Genomic DNA, 22,527 nt, shown 5'->3' on the forward strand with positions numbered 1-22,527 from the left:
TTATTATTTAAGCGTTTATTTAAATAACAATAAGTACTATTAACACTGACGTCTTTTCAGCTATAAAACTGAGATGAGACTGACTTATATACATAAGACAGAATACGCGTTTCAAGCACTCAATTGTGCTCCTGTACAAAGAAAGGGGCTCTTTCGAGTGACAAACACATTAATAAGCATTGAGCACACGGTATGAACAAGACTCCACGTTATGATTGTCCATTGGCAGCAATTTTTTCTTTCACTTCCTTGACCATCAGTTTGACGAGGCTGTCCATATCGATCTCAGGTTTCCAATTCCAGTCCCTTCTGGCTTCGCTGTCGTCGAATACTTGGGGCCAGGAGTCCGCTGGAATTTTATATAGGACGTGTTTTAGAATTCTAAAGAAATTGAAAATTACCGGTAGGTCTTAAAGTTTTTAGCGATCAAAAACAAGGCATCGGCAGGTAAGGGGGTCTTACAGAGCATGAGAGGATAGGGGGGCTCTTATTTAGGAGCATTAACTTCTGAAACATGCTGATCAAAACTAACAGACTTATATAAAAAGTACCTTACTTAGGTACTTCAGTTTCCCTAATGGCACCTACCACGTCCACCACAAATGCCGAAAAAATAATTTTCTATTTTGGTCATGTATGTGGTTATGTATGTATTTTCGTTTCGTTGCAAATAATGTATTTTCTGCCCTTAAACCGTGACTTCCACAGCTTTGTTTATGTAAATACTACGATAAATACCAACCTATTTCCTGCCTGCTATCAGGCATGTAAGTGATCTTGAATTCCGGTATATATTTGATCATTGCTTCTGACAGTTCCTCCGGGGTGAAGCTCATTGATGTGACGTTATATACTCTTCTGTTGAGGACCTCATTTGGTGCCTCCAGGTACTCCGAAAGAGCTCGGAGAGCATCTCTCACGTGCATCATGGGTAACCTGGTGTCAGGTTTGAGGTAGCACTGGTATTGCCCCTTTCTGAGGACGTCGTGGAAGACCGCAATGGCATAGTCTGGAAACACAAGAAAACATTGAAAGTTTGCACGAAGACCTACTTTAGGGGAATGGGATGTGGTTCAATATCAGTCCCACACTTCGACTGATAACTGAATCTTAACTTTCATAGTTTTTCTTGGAGCTAGGTGACGGTGTGAAGGTCTTTGCAGGGATCGATTTATGATCTCTGTAAGGAACCTCCTGCTCTCCTTAAGCCGTGTAGCGACGGCTTAAGAATACACATGTCGCTACCCCTTCTTCCAGTGGGTGTCGTAGAAGTCGACTAATGGAGTAAAAAATGCACCGAACACCAGTGCGAGAGAAGGAAAACTCGGAAAAAAACCCTCTATCAACCCGTCTGGCCAGCGTGATAGCAGTAGGCTAAATACCTCCATGAGCAGCACAAAAAAGCCACGGCCCCTAGTTCCCGGCAGTCCCGCTATTCCCGGTCACGGTGGCGACCGTGGTTACGGTGGGACAGGGGGTGCGAAGAATCTCCGGGTTACGGGAGGCCACCAAACTAAACTGACTCTGGCGACGTACAACGGCCGCACGCTACGGCTTGACTCGCATCTGGCGCAACTCGAGGTGGAACTTGGGAAGATTAGGTGGCACATATTAGGGTTATGTGAAGTTCGAAGAGAGGGGGAGGACACCATAACCCTCGAATCAGGTCACCTAATGTACTTCCGAGAGGGAGACCAACAATCCCAAGGTGGCGTTGGGTTTCTGGTTAATAAGTCCCTAGCTGATAACGTTGTGGAGGTGTCTAGTGTGTCGAACAGGGTAGCGTACCTTATCATAAAGCTCACCGACAGGTATAGCCTCAAGGTAGTGCAAGTGTACGCACCGACCTCGACACATTCAGACGATGAAGTGGAGGATATGTTTGATGATATATCAAGGGCCCTCCACTTCACTACAAAGACCCATTACACCGTTGTCATGGGGGACTTTAACGCTAAAGTGGGAGTACAGATTTGCGGCGAATCGGCAGTAGGATCCCATGGATTTGGAAGCAGGAATCATAGGGGGCAAATGCTCGTCAACTTCCTCGAACGCGAGGGGCTCTTTTTGATGAACTCCTTTTTCAAAAAGCAGCCCCAAAGGAAGTGGACGTGGCAAAGCCCCGACACTATGACTAAAAAGGAGATTGACTTCATCATGACGAACAAGAAGCATATATTCAGAGACGTCTCTGTGATCAATAGGTTTAATACCGGGAGCGATCACCGACTTGTCCGAGGCTCTCTGAATATCAACTTCAAGGCTGAACGTTTCCGTCTGATGAAGGCCAGACTCCGACCAACACTGCTCCAAACCATGACAGGATCTGAAACGTTCCAGTCAAATTTGGAGAACCGATTTGCCGCCGTGGAAACCACAACAGACGTTAACCAGAACCACGAATATGTGGTTCGGATCCTCAGGGAGGAAGGTTCGAGATTCTGTAACATGCAGCGTAAGGGCAAGAAATCAAAGCTTTCGGAAGAGACTTTAGGGCTTATGAAGAAACGACGTGAAAACCCGCCTGTCACTTCGTCAGCTAAGCGGGCTCTAAACCAAGAGATCAACAAGCACGTACGACGCGACCTCCGGTGCTCCAATACTCTTGCCATTGAAAGAGCAATTGAGCTAAATCGGGGGTCAAAGGTGTTCGTACAATCTCTTGGAAGAAGCCACTTGACGAAGCTGACCACAACAAGTGGAGAAGTCGTTTCTTCGGTGCCGGCAGTCCTTTCGGAAGTGGAAAATTTCTATGGCCGGTTATACGCATCGCATGCATCTCGACCTGATCCCGGAAATGAGGATTCTAGAGCCACATTAACGCGCCATTTCACCGAAGACCTGCCAGAAGTCAGCAGTGGCGAAATCGAGATCGCTCTGAGACAGCTCAAAAATGGAAAAGCCCCTGGCGAGGATGGCATTACAACAGAGCTATTAAAAGCAGGAGGAAACCCCTTACTGGTGGAGCTCCAGAAGCTTTTTAATGCCGTCCTGTTTGAAGGGAGAACTCCAGAGGCGTGGAGTAGGAGTGTTGTCGTCCTGTTCTTCAAAAGGGAGACAAAACCCAGTTGAAGAACTATCGACCCATTTCCTCCTAAGCCACGTCTATAAGCTGTTCTCAAGAGTGATCACGAACCGACTTGCGCGAAGACTCGACGAATTCCAACCACCGGAGCAGGCTGGGTTTCGAGCGGATACGGCACCATAGACCACATCCACACAGTGCGGCAGATTATACAGAAGACCGAAGAGTATAATCAGCCCCTGTGTCTAGCATTTGTGGACTATGAGAAGGCCTTTGACTCGGTTGAAATCTGGTCTGTTCTGGAGTCCCTGCAGCGTTGTCAAGTAGATTGGCGATACATCCAAGTGATGAGATGTCTCTACGAAGCCGCTACAATGTCCGTCCAAGTACAGAATCAGCAAACAAGGCCCATACCGTTGCATCGAGGAGTGAGACAAGGGGATGTTATTTCCGAAACTGTTCACTAATGCAATGGAGGATATGTTCAAGACGCTGAACTGGAAAGGACGCGGCATCAACATCAATGGCGAACACATCTCTCACTTGCGATTTGCTGACGATATCGTCATCATGGCGGAAACGCTGCATGACCTACAACAGATGCTGAACGACCTGGCTGAATCTTCTCTACGCATTGGCCTACGGATGAACTTGGACAAAACCAAGGTCATGTTCAATGAACATGTTCTACCGGAACCGATTGCGATACACGGCGCCGTTCTCGAAGTTGTTCGGAAATATGTTTACCTCGGGCAGACATTGCAGTTAGGTAGAAACAACTTTGAGGACGAGGTGAATAGGAGAATTCAGTTGGGTTGGGCTGCATTTGGGAAGCTACGTCAAGTCCTAACATCGTCGATCCCACAGTGCCTAAAGACAAAAGTCTACAATCAGTGCGTCCTACCTGTCATGACTTACGGAGCCGAAACGTGGACACTGTCGGTACGGCTGGTTCACAAGTTTAAAGTCGCTCAGCGGGCTATGGAAAGGGCTATGCTCGGCATTTCTCTGAGGGATCGCATCAGAAATGAGGTAATCCGTCAGAGAACCAAGGTCATCGACATAGCCCACCGAATCAGCAAGCTGAAGTGGCAGTGGGCTGGCCATATTAGCCGAAGAACCGATAACCGTTGGGGTAAACGCGTTCTAGAGTGGAGACCACGCCTCGGCAAACGTAGTGTAGGACGTCCTCAGGCACGGTGGAGTGATGACTTGCGCAAGGTGGCTGGCAGGAGCTGGATGCGAGAAGCCGAAAACCGATCTCAGTGGCGTGCACTTGGAGAGGCCTATGTCCAGCAGTGGACTGCTATAGGCTGATGATGATGAAGGAACCTCCTGAGTCGGTGTTAAGCCGTTGGTCCTGCTGTGAAGCTATAGTATCTACGTTCGAGACGTGTTGTGGTCCAAAGCCAACAAGCCTCATCAATGCTAATGACCAGATGAGCAAAAATTTTGAACGGTCGTACTTACATAAGTAGGTACGTATTCCTAAAATTTAGACTTAATAAATATTATTGTTTGAGCAACTCACGTCCGCGTGGAAGTCGGTCAGTTACCGCGTTCAAGGCTTCACATCAAGACAATTTTTGCATCAATACAAAAAAAAAACTACGTTACGTCATGGAATTATAACCAATTATCTTGGTAGCCAACCTGTTGCTAAGGCATTAACGTTAAAAAAAGACACGGTAAATATTTAAGAATATGGTATTCGTGAAGTTAGCCAGATGATGACTTGCTAAAAATACAAGGTATTTTAAAAGAACTAGCCTCTTGAAAGTGCCTGGTTTGGGTTGGTTAGTTAAAAGGAGGACTGTGGAAAGTCTGTCTAATAAAAAAATCCCTTACCTGTTGTACCACCTCCAGGTGGGTCACTAGATATGACACCAGGGAACCTCAAGCAACGGAAATCTAAACCGAACTTATGATAATAATATTCCCCTAACAACTCCGCATGCACTTTAGACACACCATAGATAGTCCTAGGTCTTTGTACAGTTATATTAGGAGTAGGGTTTCTAGGAGAGTCCGGGCCAAAGGCCCCTATTGTACTCGGCACAAAGATCCTTAGATTATACTGTTTGGCAAGTTCAATAACATTATGCACTCCTTCTATATTCACTCGCACGGCTAAAGGAACGTTTTGCTCTCCAATCGCACTGAGAAGAGCTGAGAAGTGAATCAGCCAGTCAACCCTGTGGTCTACCACAGTTTTTTGGAGACCCTTAAAGTCCAGAATGTCCACAAAAATGTAGGGCCCGTCATTGACGATGTCTTGGGAAGGCTTGATTATATCTGATAAGATTACGTTTTCTCGGCCATATTTTCCCCGAAGATACCGGGCGCACTCAACGCCTAGTTGACCGAGGCCTCCTGTAAAGATAACGTTTATTTAAAATAAATGATTCGGAAGCTACCTTAATTACACAAGATATAGTATAAGTATATAGAACCTACTGAAAATGCTCTTCGGCAATTAAATATGATCTACGTCATTAGTTACAATGTGTTCCGATACTGCGTTTTGAAATGCCTCGTGTTAGTCAAAACGTGGTGATACTCGGTTTTCCACACAAACATGTTATTGAATTACCTTCTTCATATTACTACGACGTAGAGATTATGTACGTACAAGAAGTAATATTTATGTAAACAAATTACGCGGAAATGAGATCCTTAGATTTGCAATCGTCATCTTTCGCACAACATTCCTATTGCGAAATAGCGTTTGAAAAAAAAAAGTCTTTATCCTATTATCTTAGTTGACTAACATCTGATTGAAGTTACACTATTTCTCGTTCATTGACATCGATATAATCAATTACATATGCGTAGGTATCTATATTCTGATCTGTAATAGCGGAGATAAAACGGAGGAACTTATCGGTCTCGCACAAGACAACACTGCCGCCTTGTGGGTCAATGTGATCGACCGGATCAACGTAAGATTATGCTTACAGTAGTATTAATAGGCAGTTCATGATAAGCGTAAATAGAGTTATTTATTCATTCATATCTTTAAAACATCGTATTCGTTTCTAAAATCGAGATCATCGATTTTGAGTTCAGCGTAAAATTAAATGGCCATCAACCTAGGTATTTAGGATAGCATTTGACTACTGAGAAATCCTTTTTTCACCATAAAATTATATAAGAGAATCACCGATTATTATTCTTATTTATTGTTTTTATTTGTATTAAAGTGGCATGAAGTGTAGAGTTATCCACACGTTAAGCCATTTTTCCGCGCGCCTACCATTTTTTGAATGACTTATATTTTTTTTCGAGACGGGATGCCTGGCGTGGAGTTGTCTTACTAAATGGTTATTTAAAGTTTTGTGGACCAATGACTGGACCACTGATCCTTTTCCAAGCCCACTAACTCTTAATTTACTGAATTCCATAAGAGGTCCCACCAAACTTTTTATTCCTTAATAAAAAACAATAGAGGTTCATTCTTGCGCAATGTTTTTTTTGGGCAACGTTCACTCTCATCCCGAGGTTTCTGTATCATTAACCTGCTCTACATTATACATAGTTGGTTAGTTGGTTTACCTGTTTGAACCACGCCACCACTGGCACCGGAATGCACGCGTTTGAGCAACAATTCGTCATCCTCGTGCACTTTCGCTTCATTCGATCAGTCAGGCTGATATGATTAGAAACTACTGCATTTTTCACTGGGATTTATTTTATAACTAGTATTTTGTTGAATGCAGCCTTCACTGCATTTTATCCTTTCACTTAGACGGCTAGACATGCCTAATCGTAGCGTTAGCCTGATTTTATCGGTTATTTATTTTGCGTGTTTTAGGACGCGATCGTTTTATTTTTATATATTTACTTCTGTTTTATTAACCAGCTATATATCATCTTATTTATCATCATTTTAGCGAAATGTATTTTTTTTGCGGACAGTCAATTAATTTTTTACGTAGTTTTTTTGCACAACATTTTTTTAAAATTAATTCCTTCCTATGTAGATATCACAAAATAAAACTCACCCGTAATTAAAATCTTTGGTGGCTTCTTTAATTTGCTTCCAGAATAATTTCTAACATTTAATTTAATTGAAGTCCGATATAAATTTCTTAGGAACATAATTACGGAGGATCTAACGTCAGATAGGCGACACGATAAAACACTGTGTAAGACAAACGGTAACTGGTAAACAGTACGCAGGGTCTCGCGTGAGGTGGAAACAGGTTGTAAACCAATATTACATCTACCTATGTAGTGTATCGTATGATAACCCCGGCTATAAAAAAATGGACCTTATTATCAAACTCTTAAGATGCAGTTGCGATCGAAAAGATTTGGTGGGTGTGTCGCCTCTTATGTCAATTTTTGAACAAACTTGACATTGAATTTTTTACACGGACAAATTAGCAGTGGAAAATTGAAAATATCAACTTTGTTTAGAAAAATTCGTACGTAGGTATGTATAGCCAGTATATCTTTGTTGGATTGAATGAGGGTGTGTCTCATTTTAGAACAGTAGGAACTCTAGCAACACTATTACCCAATAACTTTGTTGTTAGTTCCAGTGATCGTTAAGGTATTTAGATGACGTTGGAAAGATTGGCATAGTTATGGTAGAAGATATGCATGACCGACCCCAAAGATAAGGAGAAGATATGGGGCAAGGCCGTTTTACCATCTCGGGACTCTTCGTGCTCAGAAAGAAGATCCCTCTTTTCAACCGACTTCAAAAAAAGGAGGAGGTTCTCAATTCGGCTGTATTTTTTTTTTTTTTTTTATGTTTGTTACTCGATTTCTCAAAGACGCCTGGACCGATTTCAAAAATTCTTTTTTTGTTTGAAAGGGTATGCTTGTCATTTGGTCCCATCGTCATCAGGTCAGGATCTGATGATGGAAACCCTGAGAAATCGAGGGCAACCTTCGAAAGTTGTAGGCATACTTAGGGTAAAAACTTGACATTCAGGTGCATGCCTGAAAGCACTATTCAACAGTGAAGGTTTGAAGCTGACCTGATGATGGAGACCAGAGAGGGTTGAGGGAACTCGACAACTGAATATGTAAACTACCTCGTGTTTGGGCTTATATTATTTGTATTGACGAGACCTTTGCAACAGTGCAGGTTTGGAGCTGACCTGATGATGGAGACCAGAGAAGGTCGAGGGAATTCGACAACTGAATATGTAAAATACCTCGTTTTTGGGCTTATATTCTTTGTATTTATGAGAACTTTCCACATATATGGATGGTGACAACTATTCGTATCACTGAAAAGTTGTAAATAATAAACTTTTTTACAAAAAAATTAAACCGACTTCCAAAAACACTAAAAAGTAAAAAAAAAACGAATTTTAGGTGCATCGGCCTAGAAGTCGGTGGCAAAACACCGACTTCTAGGCCGATGCACCTAAAATTCGTTTTTTTTTTTACTTTTTAGTGTTTTTGGAAGTCGGTTTTTACTTGTCTCGTTAATAAAAAAAGAAATAAATACTGCTGCAAGAGTTCGGGAAGCCGATATCTGGTAAGATAGCTGAGTTTTGGGTTTTTTACAGCAGGATCCGAGACCATAATATTTTCAAACGATTTTTTGTTTAAGTACGGCAAGGCCTTTTGCGTTTTGCAAATCACTATGACTAGCATTTTCAAAAAACCTGTTCCTACTGATCTTAATACATAGAGATAGTTTCAGTAAGGGTGCTCTAAGTTAGGTTTTGGTTTTGATCCGTAGACGAATATTATGATAATGGTTCCATTAGAAGTTTCCCTAAATATTATTTATAGCCTAATGTAAACTGGTCTTGTTGGCAATTAAAATATTATTATTATTATATTATTCATACAGCAAAAATGGGCTCGACGTTATGTTATTTAAATAAGCGCTGGTATATGTTTGCGAAAACGAAGGATATTATTTGGCAGTAATTACGTCAGATGGTCACGTTCTATAATAAACACCTTATTATACAAAAACACGTGGTTTTGTGATGAAGTCACCCATGTTTGATAAGATGAGCTTAGCAACAAGAGAACACCGCGAGTTATTAAATGTTCAAAGACCTTTTTAGTATTTTAAGGAAATATTATTGTTTTGGTAATTAACTGTATCCTAGATTTCTTTTAGCGTACGAGACTATCTTGGGTATATGTTTCCGGGGTAGGTTTCCTAGCTATTGAGAGATCTAAATTGTTTCATTATATTTATCTAAACTTTGTTTAAATCTTCTATTTTGCCAGTCCTAAAAAATAGCTACCTAAAATTTACAAAAAAACGGCAGGAGTAGATTTTTTTTTTATTAATATTTTATAAAGTGCTGTAGGCAACATACCACACAGTACAGCCACCATTCGCGAAATAGTTCGGTTTCTTTGGCCAAACACAAAATCTATGTTTTTTTGCGCGACATCTAATACCAAGGCCAGCAGGATATAAAACACGTTTTTGCAAACTCACGTAACGCCATAAGAATTGGCAAACAACTTGCTTTGCATCCATTTACGACGTTTTGGAATTGAGATTATTTTGCGATTTGATTATGATGAGGAACAAATGTTAGGACTAGGTACCTATTTGTTTTTCTTTTTTTGCCCAAGTCCAATTCTTCAACATAGGTCACGACTATAGAGCATGCATGTTATGGCTAAAGCCCGAAATGTGGCTACTCTAAGGTTTAGCCATATGCGGTTTAGCTTAGGTGTATCCTCTTGTCTTCAGTTAGAACTAGAGGTAGCTTTCATAATATCGGAGGATAGAGTCAGGTGTGACCGGTTTCTCATCCGTTAGAGCTATCGGTTTCACATCTCAGCACAGCGATCTCCTCTGAAGCTGAGCTAAGACAATATGTGTCAATTACACAATTCTATTGCTTGTTTAAAAAATATCTTTCCTCTTTGGTGTTGTCCCGGCCTAATCGGTGGCAATTCTTACAGCCGATTCTGTTGAGACTAAAACTTATTTCTTTATTCGTTAGATGGACGGTACTTAATTACTGTGTATGTTGTATGCCATACAATGAGGGTGTGTGGGACAAAGAACAAGGGTAGTATTTAAATGTATAAATAATTATAACTATTACTAAACTTCTTATTAAAGATAAAGATTTAAAATACAGTGTAAGTACCTATTGTTTGTATTTCTGATTACAGACATGTTTCAATAGAGTAATTAAGGCGACATATGGCAATTTCATTGTCCAGGCTGCCACCCTTCCTAGTTACCACATTGTACGATTTAATCGAGATAAGTCGCTTAGAATTCTTTATTTTGCAAGTTCTTTTTCAAAGAATAAAAATTATGCAGATAGGCAAATATCTACGTCTACTAAGTTTATTTGCATCTGTGTATTTTTGCGACTATGTGTTTTTCCAAATAAAATAAGTACCTAATTGGTAACTTTAGGATTAAGCTGAGATCAGAATAAAGTTAGTTGAGGAAATGGTGAGTTTAGAATAGGGATATTTCTTGGATGTAATTAGAAAGAGTTCAGGAAGACAAGAGCCTGAGGTCAGAATTAGGATAAAATTAGAGCGAATTTCGGAAAAGAAGATAGTGAGTTAAGAATAACCATGAGATCGGAATAAGAATGAGTTTTTGAAAAATGTGGCTTTAGAATCAGAATGCGTTTATACTGAGGATGAAGTGGAATGAGGTTGAGATTCGAAAAGAGTAAAGATGTGGTCAGAATGATCCTGATTATGATTTTGTATAATATCAAACCAGTCCTCTAAGAGGCAAATAGCAAAAACAATAGCACCTCAACATTCACATCTATGATAGTCCACAAGTAGTTACGGGCGGCAGCACGCGCCACAATGGTGAAAGATAAGTTACTTGATGTGCATCGAGCTGTGAACCGAAAGTCTGGTGTTTACATGCGAAATACTCGCATCCCAGTCCACGTTGGGCCACCATAAGCCACGCTTGTCCAGTCCGTCAGTCAGTTGTTTTGTGATTATTGCGTAACAGTGCATCGTGTTCTGACGTCTTAAACGGAGTTGACGCTGCTGTGTTCTTTGCATCATCTTTGACGGTAAACGAAGGCCCCCATGAATGTTTGATTAATATTATCTCTAGTGGGTTTGTTTAGTGAATGATGCGTGCATGGAAATCGTATTGTTTTCTTAGCTTATAGATTAGATAATGTGTTCTTGAAGTACGTGCCTTTGGAGGTAAATATATCTTACGGTGCGGTTAGAAAGACCAAGACTGGGATAGTTGGCGTTTTTTGGGGAGAAACGGAGAACGGAGCTGTTCAGCAGTGGACGGCAATTGGCTGATATGATGATGATGATGGTTAGAAAAACAGTGTCAGTCTTCTTTTCAGAAGAGAACATAAAAAGTGGTGACGGGTTGACGTTTTGGGAGCTGTCTTTTGTAAATTTTAAGGTCCAGAAGAATATTTCTGCAACCAAGTTTGAGTGTGTTAGTCTTAATGCCTGACTGTTTACGATGATATTGACCGGTTTTAGACCACAACGACCTTTTTTTATTTTGCACCTTTAATATACAAATGCTAGTGACCTTTCCTCGAGTTTTTTTGTTGCCATTATGCAATCGCCAAAACAGGTTTTCAGGTACAGCTACTTACCAAAGTAAAACAAAAAATAAATCAGCTATCATAAATGTCTTATGCATACATGCATGACTGCATAGATGATTATTGCTTACCTAAATATCATTTAATTTTCGGTTTTTATGTGGTATGTTTACCTATACGAAGGCTCAGCTGTTAATTAAAATAATAGAAAGTGCACTGCTCTAAAAATAGAAAATCTAATAGAAATGCACGAGATAGGGATCAGTTGACGTTGTATGCATCACAGGTAAACAGCACAATGCAGATATCTATAACAATCGGTTTTAATTCAGTATTGTAGTTGGTAGTTAGGGCAAGGCCTAATTAATCGGCAAGCGCTTTAGCTATTCCTATCGATAAACATCTAATAAAAATTATTTGTAATTAAGATAGGTAGGTATTATGTGGAACTGCCGAACCCTAATGTCTTCTTCTGGTCTCAAGTTATTTGCAGTTGAAGCAATGTTTTCCGTTTCTATTCCTCCGTCAGCCGCCACTAAGGTCTGCTTCCGAACTGGCGATCATAATCTTTCTACATAAAAACGTTTTTTTTTTAAATCCTAATAGCGTTAAGAAGATTGGGAGAAAAATGAAGGACTTTTTCTATTGTTATTTTCTATTTATCGAAGCCAAGGGCAAAGTCCCTGGAAAAAGTTAGTAGGTAATGTAAGTAGTTGGTGATCACGGACTCACACAAACTCAGACGGTGTTCTGTCATTTCAGGGATCGCATTCTTATGCAATTGCACACCCTTACTTCACGACTTCTTGTCTATGCGCTTTTATCACAGTATATTTTATAATTATGTCTTTCCTTCTAGAAAATTCATACATTTTTGATTTGAGATAGGGTACTAGGTTAGTGTGTTTCACATAAACCATTATTTTATGCGCAATTTACGATCTTCTGCAGACCTCTACGTTTGCGGCTTCGCTCCAGTTTTCAGTAAATTATTTGATTGCGTCATTTGTAGAGGTAATATGCACCTACCTATGTCAATCAATGTTAAGGCAGGTAATGGTTGCCTAGTATATTAAGTTCTTATGTATTTGCCTTTGCTATTATCCTCGTAAAAATACCTCATTCGTAAAAAAATCGAAATATAAAGGTTACTCTTTTATATTATCTCGTGTACAGATTTCCAGTCAAGACAGGTAGATAATTAAACTGCACATAATATTTATTGCATAGGTACATACGTGTCTATCTACTCAGTCACTTACCTCGATGAATATTGAGAAAACTGACCTTACCTACTCGCGTTCTCCTTGTCATAATGTCTAGAAATATCTATCTATCTAATCGCCACATGGTGCAATCGATTACTTATTTAAGTACCTAGTGTAGTAGGTCCATTATATATTTTATATCAGGGATTATTGTGGATTAATAAAAACATTACTTCTTATGTTTATGTGGCTCTATAGGTATATTTGTTGTTTCCTACTGTTAAACTGCATCATTGGTAATCACTCAAGATACATTTTACAATACAGGTCAATAAAAACCTTGAATTATAAGGGTACCTACGTACCCTCAGTTAGACAGGGCTATACCACTTGGAGTTTTCTAGCATCAAATTAATATGAGCCTTTTCCACTTTATAATATCCGCAAATGACAGGCCACAACCATAAAACTGTAATCAAACAAAAATAACCCACACAAGATCGTACTACTTAGCAGAACCATCTGAGATGACAGTTGTCTACAGTTACGGAGATAAACGCGATAACTGTACCATAATGACTGGTGTCCCGTTTACTGCATACGTTCTGCTTGCATGCGGAGTAGGTACTACGATAGATGTGTGTAGGTATCTGTCTCTTTAATGTCGTGGGTTTTACTAGAATACCTACAGTAAGAAATCTTTAAGCACTCTCTTATATCTGAGATCCTTGTAAGCGCCATCATTTGGGAAAAGGCAGGGTACTTAGTACCAGTAGGTAGGTATAGGTACCTACCTTTTTTTAACGACGTCAAAAATCATCAAATGACCCCTCCCGCCTGTTGGTTAGCAGCGGTGAGGGAGTGTCAGACTCTTACTGATTAAAAACTGTCGTGTTCCGTCGTAGGCCCTTTATGTACCTACCAGGGCCGCGGTAACTCTTTTGAACAAACCCGCAGCCCCGGGGTAGGTACTACCTTACTACCTACCTTGGTCCAGCGGTTAAAGTGATCCCCTGCCTCCCAAGTATGAGAATTAGGGTTCGATTCCTAATCGGGGAAGTAGGTGACTACCAAGGCACTTTTTAAGGCAAAGTTCTGTCATGGACGGATCACCGAATGTGTTAAGTTGATATGATGCAATGTAGGTAATATCTATCATTACCCTACTTAAGGATCTACTTAGCACATAAAGTATGTATCGTGAGCAGCAGACGTTATGTTTCCGCTCTAGTGCTGGTTCATAGACAGACAGGTCACGGTATCTTAGTTTTTACTCATTTTTACAGTCAATAGGAGTACCTACCTCCTATAGGATATCATTTCATCTTCTAGCTAGGGTCTCTTAAAGCCAATCTTTATACAATCCGAACTGCAAACCTAATATTATTACGTGACTAACCAATTTGTTCTGCATTGAAGCGTTAAAAATTATGTCACCTGATGAGATTTTCCAGCTCTTATGTAACTGCATATGTCAACAACATCATATAAAATACGTCATCTTCACTTTTTGTTACTATGACAGTTTGCTGCATCAAAATATTCAGCGTGAACGGTATGAACATGATTCGTTAATTAACGTTAGGTATCTTTAGTATGTTTCTTTTGAAAATAAAACAGAAAATATGCAAATCTGGACTGCAAGTAACGCTTTGGTTAACTTGTGCAATATAATGAGTCGTTTATGAAGGCATTGCGCAGTTAATTGCTATTTAAAACGTAACGTTTGTTAATGCTTACAAGAATACACAATGCATTAAACTATTTTAATCATTTTAGACTTTTCCTCTCCTGGTTTCATAATCTGTCTGCCTGACTTAGAACCAACTTTCCGAAGTCTTAAGTATCAAAGAAAACTAAACTTAAGTACCTACTTACCAAATTACCTTACTTAGAAATGAAAAAGTATTCACCGATAGTTGGTGATGGCTAGTGGCTATCACCATCCAAAGAACCCTAAAACTCGCATTATGCGTATGCGACGCAAAATACTAAGAAGTTAGATAATGATTATCCGTTAATCCAAAGCTAACGTATGCAGGCAAGGCATTGTAATCTCAACGGACCAAATACTCCGAAGGCCGAATTGTGACCTACATCAACAATACTCCATCAATGACTTGCATAACCCTAAAACAATGACGTAAATAACATTGCACAGATCGCCGTTAATAACAATGGTGAATAAGTGAAAGTGCAACTCAACCACCGGACCGTTCCGGTGAGGTATTGTTTCTATAACACATTGTTTTCATTAGTGCCGGTCCTTGACGCCGGATTACGATTTTGCGTAGAACAGGGAGATGGAGCAATCAAGGGTTAAGCTTTCAAGAAAACAAAGAATCGACGTTTCCTCTGTTAGACTGAGTTTCTTGAGCAATAACAATCTGCTGCAATGTAAAACTCATTTAAATTGTTTTGTATCATTACAGATAAGGAGTATTAAAACCACAAGAAATATGCTACAATGACCATCACACACGATTTAGAGGAATGGACCGCAAGAAAAGAGATATAGTCTCATGGCTCCTCCTCTTGACATTTTCATATGCGACAGGACAGTCTTCGATATGTCCGGTCCCAGAGTCAATACTGCCGTGCATATGCACAAACCGACACGAAGACATACAAATATGGTTGGTATAAGCAACCGGTATATGGCCGATTAATTAATTGATCTATGTTATAACGATTTCAAACTTTTTACAGGTGTACACACAGCGACTTGCCCCAAGTACTGAAGGGGGTTCAAAAAGTAGGAGAGCTTATAAGAAAACCAATAGATGAACTTATTATAGAGAACAACTATCTCCCATCGCTCCCTGGGAAGATATTCCAAAATGTGAAGATTATGAGATTGATGCTCCGGCACAATGGACTGGAAAGACTATCAGGAGCTTGGCTGGAAACCCAAGAATTAAATTTAGTGGAAATATTCATAGTTGAGAATGACTTGAGAAGTCTTCCAGCGGAAAGTCTGATGAAACTGCAAAACCTTCAAGCCTTGACAATACAATCGCAAAATCTAAAGAGGATACCCACATTTTCTGGCTTACAGAAACTACGTTACATAAACATTCAATCGGAAAGTCTAAATGCCGTGAATGAAAATACTTTCGAAAACTTGCCTAACTTAGAGAAATTGTTTATCCAAGGAAGTGTTAACCTCCGCATTGTGAAAGAAAATGCTTTTTATAATTTACCAAAATTAAGACGGCTGGAAATAACTAATTGCGGTATTAACTTGATACATATGAGAGCTCTATCTTTATTACCTTCTCTAAGAGAAATATCGTTAAGTAATAATAAGATCGCAGATGCAACAATGGTTGGGAGGGCTGTTAGAGACTTGCCAATGCTATCGCATTTAAATCTTAATCACAACATGATAGATAAATTAAGCGAAGGTGGATTTGTGGATCAACCCATGCTGGAGAATCTATTTCTTTCACATAACAATATAAACATCATACACCATGGAGCGTTTCACAGAGTTCCTAAGCTAAGAGTCGTAGATTTGAACTACAATAGAATAAGCCAGATACATCCTGAATCGTTCTTACAACAATCTGGTAGTGGAGTTGAGGAGCTCACTCTGATTGGGAACCAAATAATGCACATATCTGAGTTTCGAGCTCTGCTTGATGCTCTACCCCGTTTAAAGTTCCTAGACCTGAGTCAAAACTTACTTCAGGAAATTCCTCGAGGTGCTCTGAGAGGTCATCCGAGTTTAGAAAGATTACATTTGAATAAAAACAATATTAAATTCATACAAGCAGACGCATTCGTTGCAATGCCTGCGTTAAGAGAACTGCATCTGAGCAACAATTCCCTGAATGACATGAATGAAGGTCCTTATTGGAATCTGCCAGCACTCAAAGGACTAGATTTGTCTTACAACTTCTTTACAAGGTCACAGCCTAAACTTTTGTACAATCTCCCATCATTGCGAAGAATTAACTTCAGTTACAACCAGCTAGCTATCATAGATCCGATTACTTTCATGGAATCACCTCTACTAGAATACGTCAATGTGTCAGGGAATAGTCTGGTCTCCATACACCCAGCTACATTCAGAAACTTGGCGAATCTTTATGAATTAGACGCAAGCTCTAACAGACTGATAGAATTCGTCCCTGGACTACCACGAGGGTTAGAACAGTTATACTTACAACAGAATCAAATCACAAGCTTGCCAATGCCTCCTTCGCCAGATTTAGATTTACCATCCTTGAGAACTTTGGACATTTCAAGCAACGGAATCCAGAAAATCCCTCATGGAAGTCTGAAAACATTACACAATTTACGAAGATTTTATATGAAACGAAACGGCTTGAGACAAATCGAGATGACGACGTTTAGTGATTTGGATCGACTGGAGATACTAGATTTAAGTTACAATCAAATAATGGCAGTTCACCCAAAAAGTTTCAGCAAACTAAATTTATTAAAACAAGTGAATTTGCACGGGAATACAATCGAAAACTTCGATTTTATGGCAATCCAAGACAATTCGGCGCTATCATCTCTTGATTTCAGTAAAAATAAATTGAAAAGCATAAGCCCAAATATTGTCAGCAGGGCGTTAGATGTAGAAACACTAAATATTTCTTCAAATAATCTTTACGAATTGCCTTCTACGTTGAACATGATGTCAAAGTTGAAAGTTTTGGATGCGAGCTACAACCACATTAAACAATTCGATGGCAATTCCATAAACAGTTTAAACACTCTGACAGACTTTAAAATGCCCAACAATAAGCTTGTGGAACTCAGAACTGGAAGCTTCAAAGACCTCAGAGATCTATCAACGATAGATTTGGATAATAACGATATTGAAGTGGTCCATCCAAGAGCGATAGCTAATCTACCAAATCTGGTATCTATCTACTTGAGCCGGAACCACATTATAGATCTACCTGACCGAGTATTTGCAAATCTGCCGAAGCTAAGGATAATAGAACTGCAAGGAAATCGATTACAGTTCATATCGTTGCGAGCTTTTGAGAACATGCCATTAGTGCAGTACATGAATTTGAGCAACAACCAAATTACCAGTATCGATAACTCGGGGCTAAATCAGTTGACTTCTTTAGAAGTCTTGGATTTGAGTTTTAACAAACTGATGAGGTTGACACGAGCATCGTTTCAATACATGGAATGGCTCGTTGAGTTGAATTTGGATAACAATATGATATGCCACATTAGCGGCCAGCCTTTCGATTTCATGCCGCGTCTCAAGGTTCTCTCACTGAGGCATAACAAGCTTAGCACAGTTTTGGAGAATACATTTTCTAAATTAAGGAATAATATCGCCATTTTGGATATTGATGGTAAGTATCGATTATTAAAGCACCAAATTATAAACGCACTATCAGTTCTTTAGTAACATTTTGTAATTACTTGTCCATTATTTTCAGGTAATCCACTAGTTTGCAACTGCCACATTGTATGGCTGAAATCATGGCTTTCCGAATCATCTTCTATTGGGCCCAAATGTGCAGATGGAACATACGTAAAAGGTATGCCATTTGGAAGAAATGATTGTTCCAACACTGCAAGGAATCAGGTTGAAGAGGAACATCTCAGAACTTGTATGACTCATGAAAACGAAGCACTTCTACCTAACTTGGCTACATCACAAGTATATTCAACATTAGATAAAATAAAGGATTATACAACGCAGATTAAAAACACGTACCAGGCCAACAAGATCAACAGGCCGTCCCCAGAAGAATCAGAGTACTTCTACGATGAATACGTTGATTATCCTTACAACGAAACTTTAATAGACGGCATAAATAACGAAGTAAGTGCAACGGCAAACAATAATAGAACGTCGGGAGGCTTGCCCACGTTATATGCTGCGATGAATAAAAATACGACTGACAGGATTAAACCACCTCCTCCAAAACAACCAAATAGCGGGTTTACGTTCTTTGGAATGCCGCTACCTCCCATAGATATGGGAAAAATTCTTAATACAGGACGCAAAATAGACTGGCCAGACAAGAAGAACTCCGCAACACACGTCGGCATCGGAAATAAGTACCAGCTACCAGAACCACCTAAGTTTGAAACAGGTGGATTCTCTCCAATACTGCCAACAACTGCAGGCGGCTTTATGCCTATACCTGATCCTACACATAATGTTACTAATAATATTATGCAAGTCCAAAGTGCTTCAACCCACAACAAGCAAGGTGCAGTGGAACATGCTGTTGCAGCAGTGTCAACCAAACCACCAGTAAAAACTGTTCATAACACTACAACACATCAGAAAAGTAAAAGTGAGATACATGAGCTACAAGCTTATATTGACGATGATAACAGTACCCACGTTGCTTACAATAGAACGAAAAATGTTGAAGAACAAAAGTCAGACCCAAATAACTTGAGTAAATATAATTTGATGGAGTCAAACTTAACAATAACTCAAGTTACTGAAAAAGAGAGTATGCTTATAACAACAGATACAAGTAATGATATGTCTCTACAAGCTTGGATGGAAAGCAGTACTTTGTCTTACTCTTCATCTACTGCAGTGACATCTAAACCTCCGATGAAGAAGCATATTGATCAGCCAGCACCCACGGCTCTTTCTGCAGTCTTGGTACCCAGTACTGCAGAACTGCATGAAAGAAGTCATGGAAAAAGACCTGCAACCATCACAAAAGTAAATAATCCACAAGTGGAGCATTATGAACATAGAGAAAGCTATTCACCAAACAGAGAACCAAAGACAAGATTTTCAGAAAATTTGACCACTGGCGATTCAAAGATAAGACAAATTGGTGAAAATGACTGGTATTACAAGAATTATAATAATTCAAATTTAGAACCTTACATTGCACCGGGTGTACATAAGCCTACATCAAAGAGTAATGCTAATACATACAATAAGTTTATATTATCTTCTATAATGTTACTTTATGCTATGGGTTAAATGTACTAGGCACAAAGAACTTTTGTTACAATGTAAATAAGTAGAATCAGTAATATTATACAAAATAAAATAAAAAATATTTTGAAATGGTTTTATTTGAACAAATTAACATGGTACCACAACATAAGTAGGAACTTTATTTAGTCTTCAAAGAAGACAAGCAATGATGATTTTTATTTCTGATTATTAACTTGGCTTATTTTACTATTTGGTGTTGTAACACATTGACCTATAAGACTATTTTTCATGAAAATGAGCCTTGAATTGCTCTAGAGCTTTGTACCTATGAGATATTTTATTTTTCTCAGACTTTGGTAGTTCTGCATAAGTTTTATCATAGCCATCAGGTTGGAACACACAATCCCAGCCAAAATCTCTAGTACCTCTTGGTTCCACGATTGTGCCTTGAGTAATGCCTTGGAATAGTTTCACATCTAAATCTTCACAGTTTCCTGAACAGTAAGCAAATGTGCACACAGCTTTAGCTGACTTATCTTCCCAGCCCGTCAGCATCTTCGTGAGTCCTTCAGGCTGTAGTTTCTCCAAGAACCACTTAATATAAGGCCCCGGGAGTCCCTTTAGAGCATCAAAACATAGCGCCGTATCTTCAACTAACACTGGCCTTTTCAAACGACGAGCAGCTTCTTGGCACTTCTTGATTGACACCTCGTCTATCTCTCCTTGAAGTTCTGGCAAGTCTAGCTTGTGACTAACGATCTCCAAAGGGAAGTTATTGCCCAGTATAGCCCGGAGCTCTTCCAGTTTCTTGGCATTGCCAGTGACGAAGGTTATCGTTTTCTTAGACATATTGAATATATTTTCACTACTTTGATTGGTTTAAAACTAAAGCGTGGGGTATGTGCTGATCATCAAATTAATTATTAACTACACTTTTATTTACAATTGTTGTAAAAACTTAAAATAAAATTCTAGGAGCACATCTTGCAATGTTGACATTTTATTTGACATTGACAGTGACAGACATGACACTGTCCGTCAATAGTGTTGTCCACGTGATCCACAGACTAATAATATTTGGTCCGTTCATTCCATTCAATGCAACTATCGAGAATGCCTGCTTCAGCTGTGTTGCCAGCCTTAAGAGGTTTGACCATAGACAAACAAACCAGAGACATTCTTTTTTTTTATAATGACTGTCAAATTTTAGTTTTGATTGCCGCTTGGCAGAAATCATTATTTTGTAGATTTTGAGCGAAATATAGTTCAGAGTTAATATTGTTGTCGTTACTACTGCTCAATAGTATTCAATTTGTTGTTTAAATATTAGAAAGATACTTCAGCAACAATGCCCAGTCAAGAAGTTTTAACCACAAAAGTGGTGGTTCATCCCTTGGTTCTGTTGAGTGTAGTGGACCACTTCAATCGGATGGGTAAAATAGGCAACCAGAAGCGAGTTGTCGGTGTATTGCTGGGTTGCTGGAGAGCTAAGGGTGTTCTGGACGTCTCTAATAGCTTTGCAGGTAATTAACTTGACAAATTCCATGTACTCTGCTGATGTCTTATGTTACTTTGTGACAACAAAGCATATCTGGGTCTGCTACTATTGTTTCCATGTTATTTTGAAAGTCACCTTTCAGATGCGTCCTATTTACATGGCTCAAAGTAATTAATCACATTCCTTTCTCTATTTTCAGTGCCCTTTGATGAGGATGACAAAGACAAGTCAGTCTGGTTCCTCGACCATGACTACCTAGAGAACATGTATGGCATGTTCAAGAAGGTCAATGCCAGAGAGAAGGTGGTGGGCTGGTACCACACCGGTCCCAAACTACACCAGAATGATGTAGCCATCAATGAGTTAATCAGGCGTTACTGCCCTAATTCAGTCCTAGTTATCATTGACGCTAAGCCAAAGGACCTTGGCCTCCCCACTGAGGCCTACCAGGCTGTGGAAGAGGTCCATGATGATGGTTCACCAACAACAAGGACTTTTGAGCATGTACCCAGTGAGATTGGAGCTGAGGAGGCCGAAGAAGTTGGTGTAGAGCACCTTCTAAGAGACATCAAAGACACAACTGTTGGCAGTCTCTCCCAAAGGATTACAAACCAGTTGCTTGGCTTGAAAGGCCTGCACTCCCAACTCAGTGAGATTAGAGACTACCTCGTCCAGGTTGGACAAGGCTCCTTGCCAATGAACCATCAGATCATCTACCAGCTGCAAGACATCTTCAACCTGTTGCCTGATATAGCCAATGACAGCTTTATCGACAACCTGTACATCAAAACAAATGATCAGTCCCTCGTAGTGTACTTAGCTGCTTTGGTACGGTCCATCATAGCTTTACATAATCTTATCAACAACAAGATTACGAACAGAGACGCAGAAGAAGGAAAGAAAGAAGATAAAGATAAGAAAGAAAAGGAAAAGAAGGAAGGAAAGGACGGTAAAGAGGATGATAAGAAGGCTGAAGACAAAGTGAAAGGGGAGAAAAAAGAAAAAGATGAAAAGAAAAAGTAATTTAGAATCAACATTAGAATAAGTTGTTTGTATTGCTGAATTATTTTTAAATAAATTGTATTTACTAATTCAATTATTGTCATTATTTATTTGTCGATTTCTGTTGTATCAAGTAAAATGGAGTTCTTTCTAAGTTTCCATGCCTTATTCCAATTTTGTTTAGTCATACTTATTAAAAAAGTTTTCATGTATGCCAACAGTAGCTTAAAATTCATTATTTTTGTTAATTACTTTCATGCAAGAATTAATCACCAGCTCAGTAGCATGGTGGTTATCGATTAGATATGATTATCTTCTATTAACACTTCGAATGATTGAAAAATATCATGAACAAGATTGATCAGATTAAAAATTAT

At 39.4% G+C, this 22,527-nt stretch overlaps 4 protein-coding genes across 4 annotated transcripts; 2 read left to right on the plus strand and 2 right to left on the minus strand.

Moving 5' to 3' along the window:
* LOC126056723 (L-threonine 3-dehydrogenase, mitochondrial) lies at positions 1 to 7,229 on the minus strand. Its single transcript, XM_049850553.2, has 4 exons — positions 7,030 to 7,229; positions 4,874 to 5,398; positions 743 to 1,009; positions 1 to 349 (listed from the first exon to the last, which is right to left on the minus strand). Exons 1-4 carry the CDS (start codon positions 7,124 to 7,126, stop codon positions 210 to 212), a joined length of 1,029 nt encoding a protein of 342 aa, XP_049706510.1. The 5' UTR covers positions 7,127 to 7,229; the 3' UTR covers positions 1 to 209.
* Positions 7,230 to 10,776: 3,547 nt separating this feature from the next.
* LOC110371107 (protein artichoke) lies at positions 10,777 to 20,164 on the plus strand. The gene is made up of 4 exons (XM_021327217.3): positions 10,777 to 11,031; positions 15,179 to 15,382; positions 15,456 to 18,079; positions 18,167 to 20,164. Exons 2-4 carry the CDS (start codon positions 15,240 to 15,242, stop codon positions 19,690 to 19,692), a joined length of 4,293 nt encoding a protein of 1,430 aa, XP_021182892.3. The 5' UTR covers positions 10,777 to 11,031; positions 15,179 to 15,239; the 3' UTR covers positions 19,693 to 20,164.
* LOC126056726 (inosine triphosphate pyrophosphatase) lies at positions 19,808 to 20,686 on the minus strand. Its single transcript, XM_049850564.2, has one exon. It carries the CDS (start codon positions 20,497 to 20,499, stop codon positions 19,930 to 19,932), a length of 570 nt encoding a protein of 189 aa, XP_049706521.2. The 5' UTR covers positions 20,500 to 20,686; the 3' UTR covers positions 19,808 to 19,929.
* A 150-nt stretch (positions 20,687 to 20,836) lies between these two features.
* On the plus strand, positions 20,837 to 22,244 carry LOC126056724 (26S proteasome non-ATPase regulatory subunit 7). The gene is made up of 2 exons (XM_049850554.2): positions 20,837 to 21,173; positions 21,348 to 22,244. Exons 1-2 carry the CDS (start codon positions 20,999 to 21,001, stop codon positions 22,169 to 22,171), a joined length of 999 nt encoding a protein of 332 aa, XP_049706511.1. The 5' UTR covers positions 20,837 to 20,998; the 3' UTR covers positions 22,172 to 22,244.
* The last annotated feature ends 283 nt before the right edge of the window (positions 22,245 to 22,527 follow it).

The sequence above is a fragment of the Helicoverpa armigera genome, chromosome 6 (genome assembly GCF_030705265.1).
Source record: "Helicoverpa armigera isolate CAAS_96S chromosome 6, ASM3070526v1, whole genome shotgun sequence".
Classification (NCBI taxonomy): Eukaryota; Metazoa; Arthropoda; class Insecta; order Lepidoptera; family Noctuidae; genus Helicoverpa; species Helicoverpa armigera.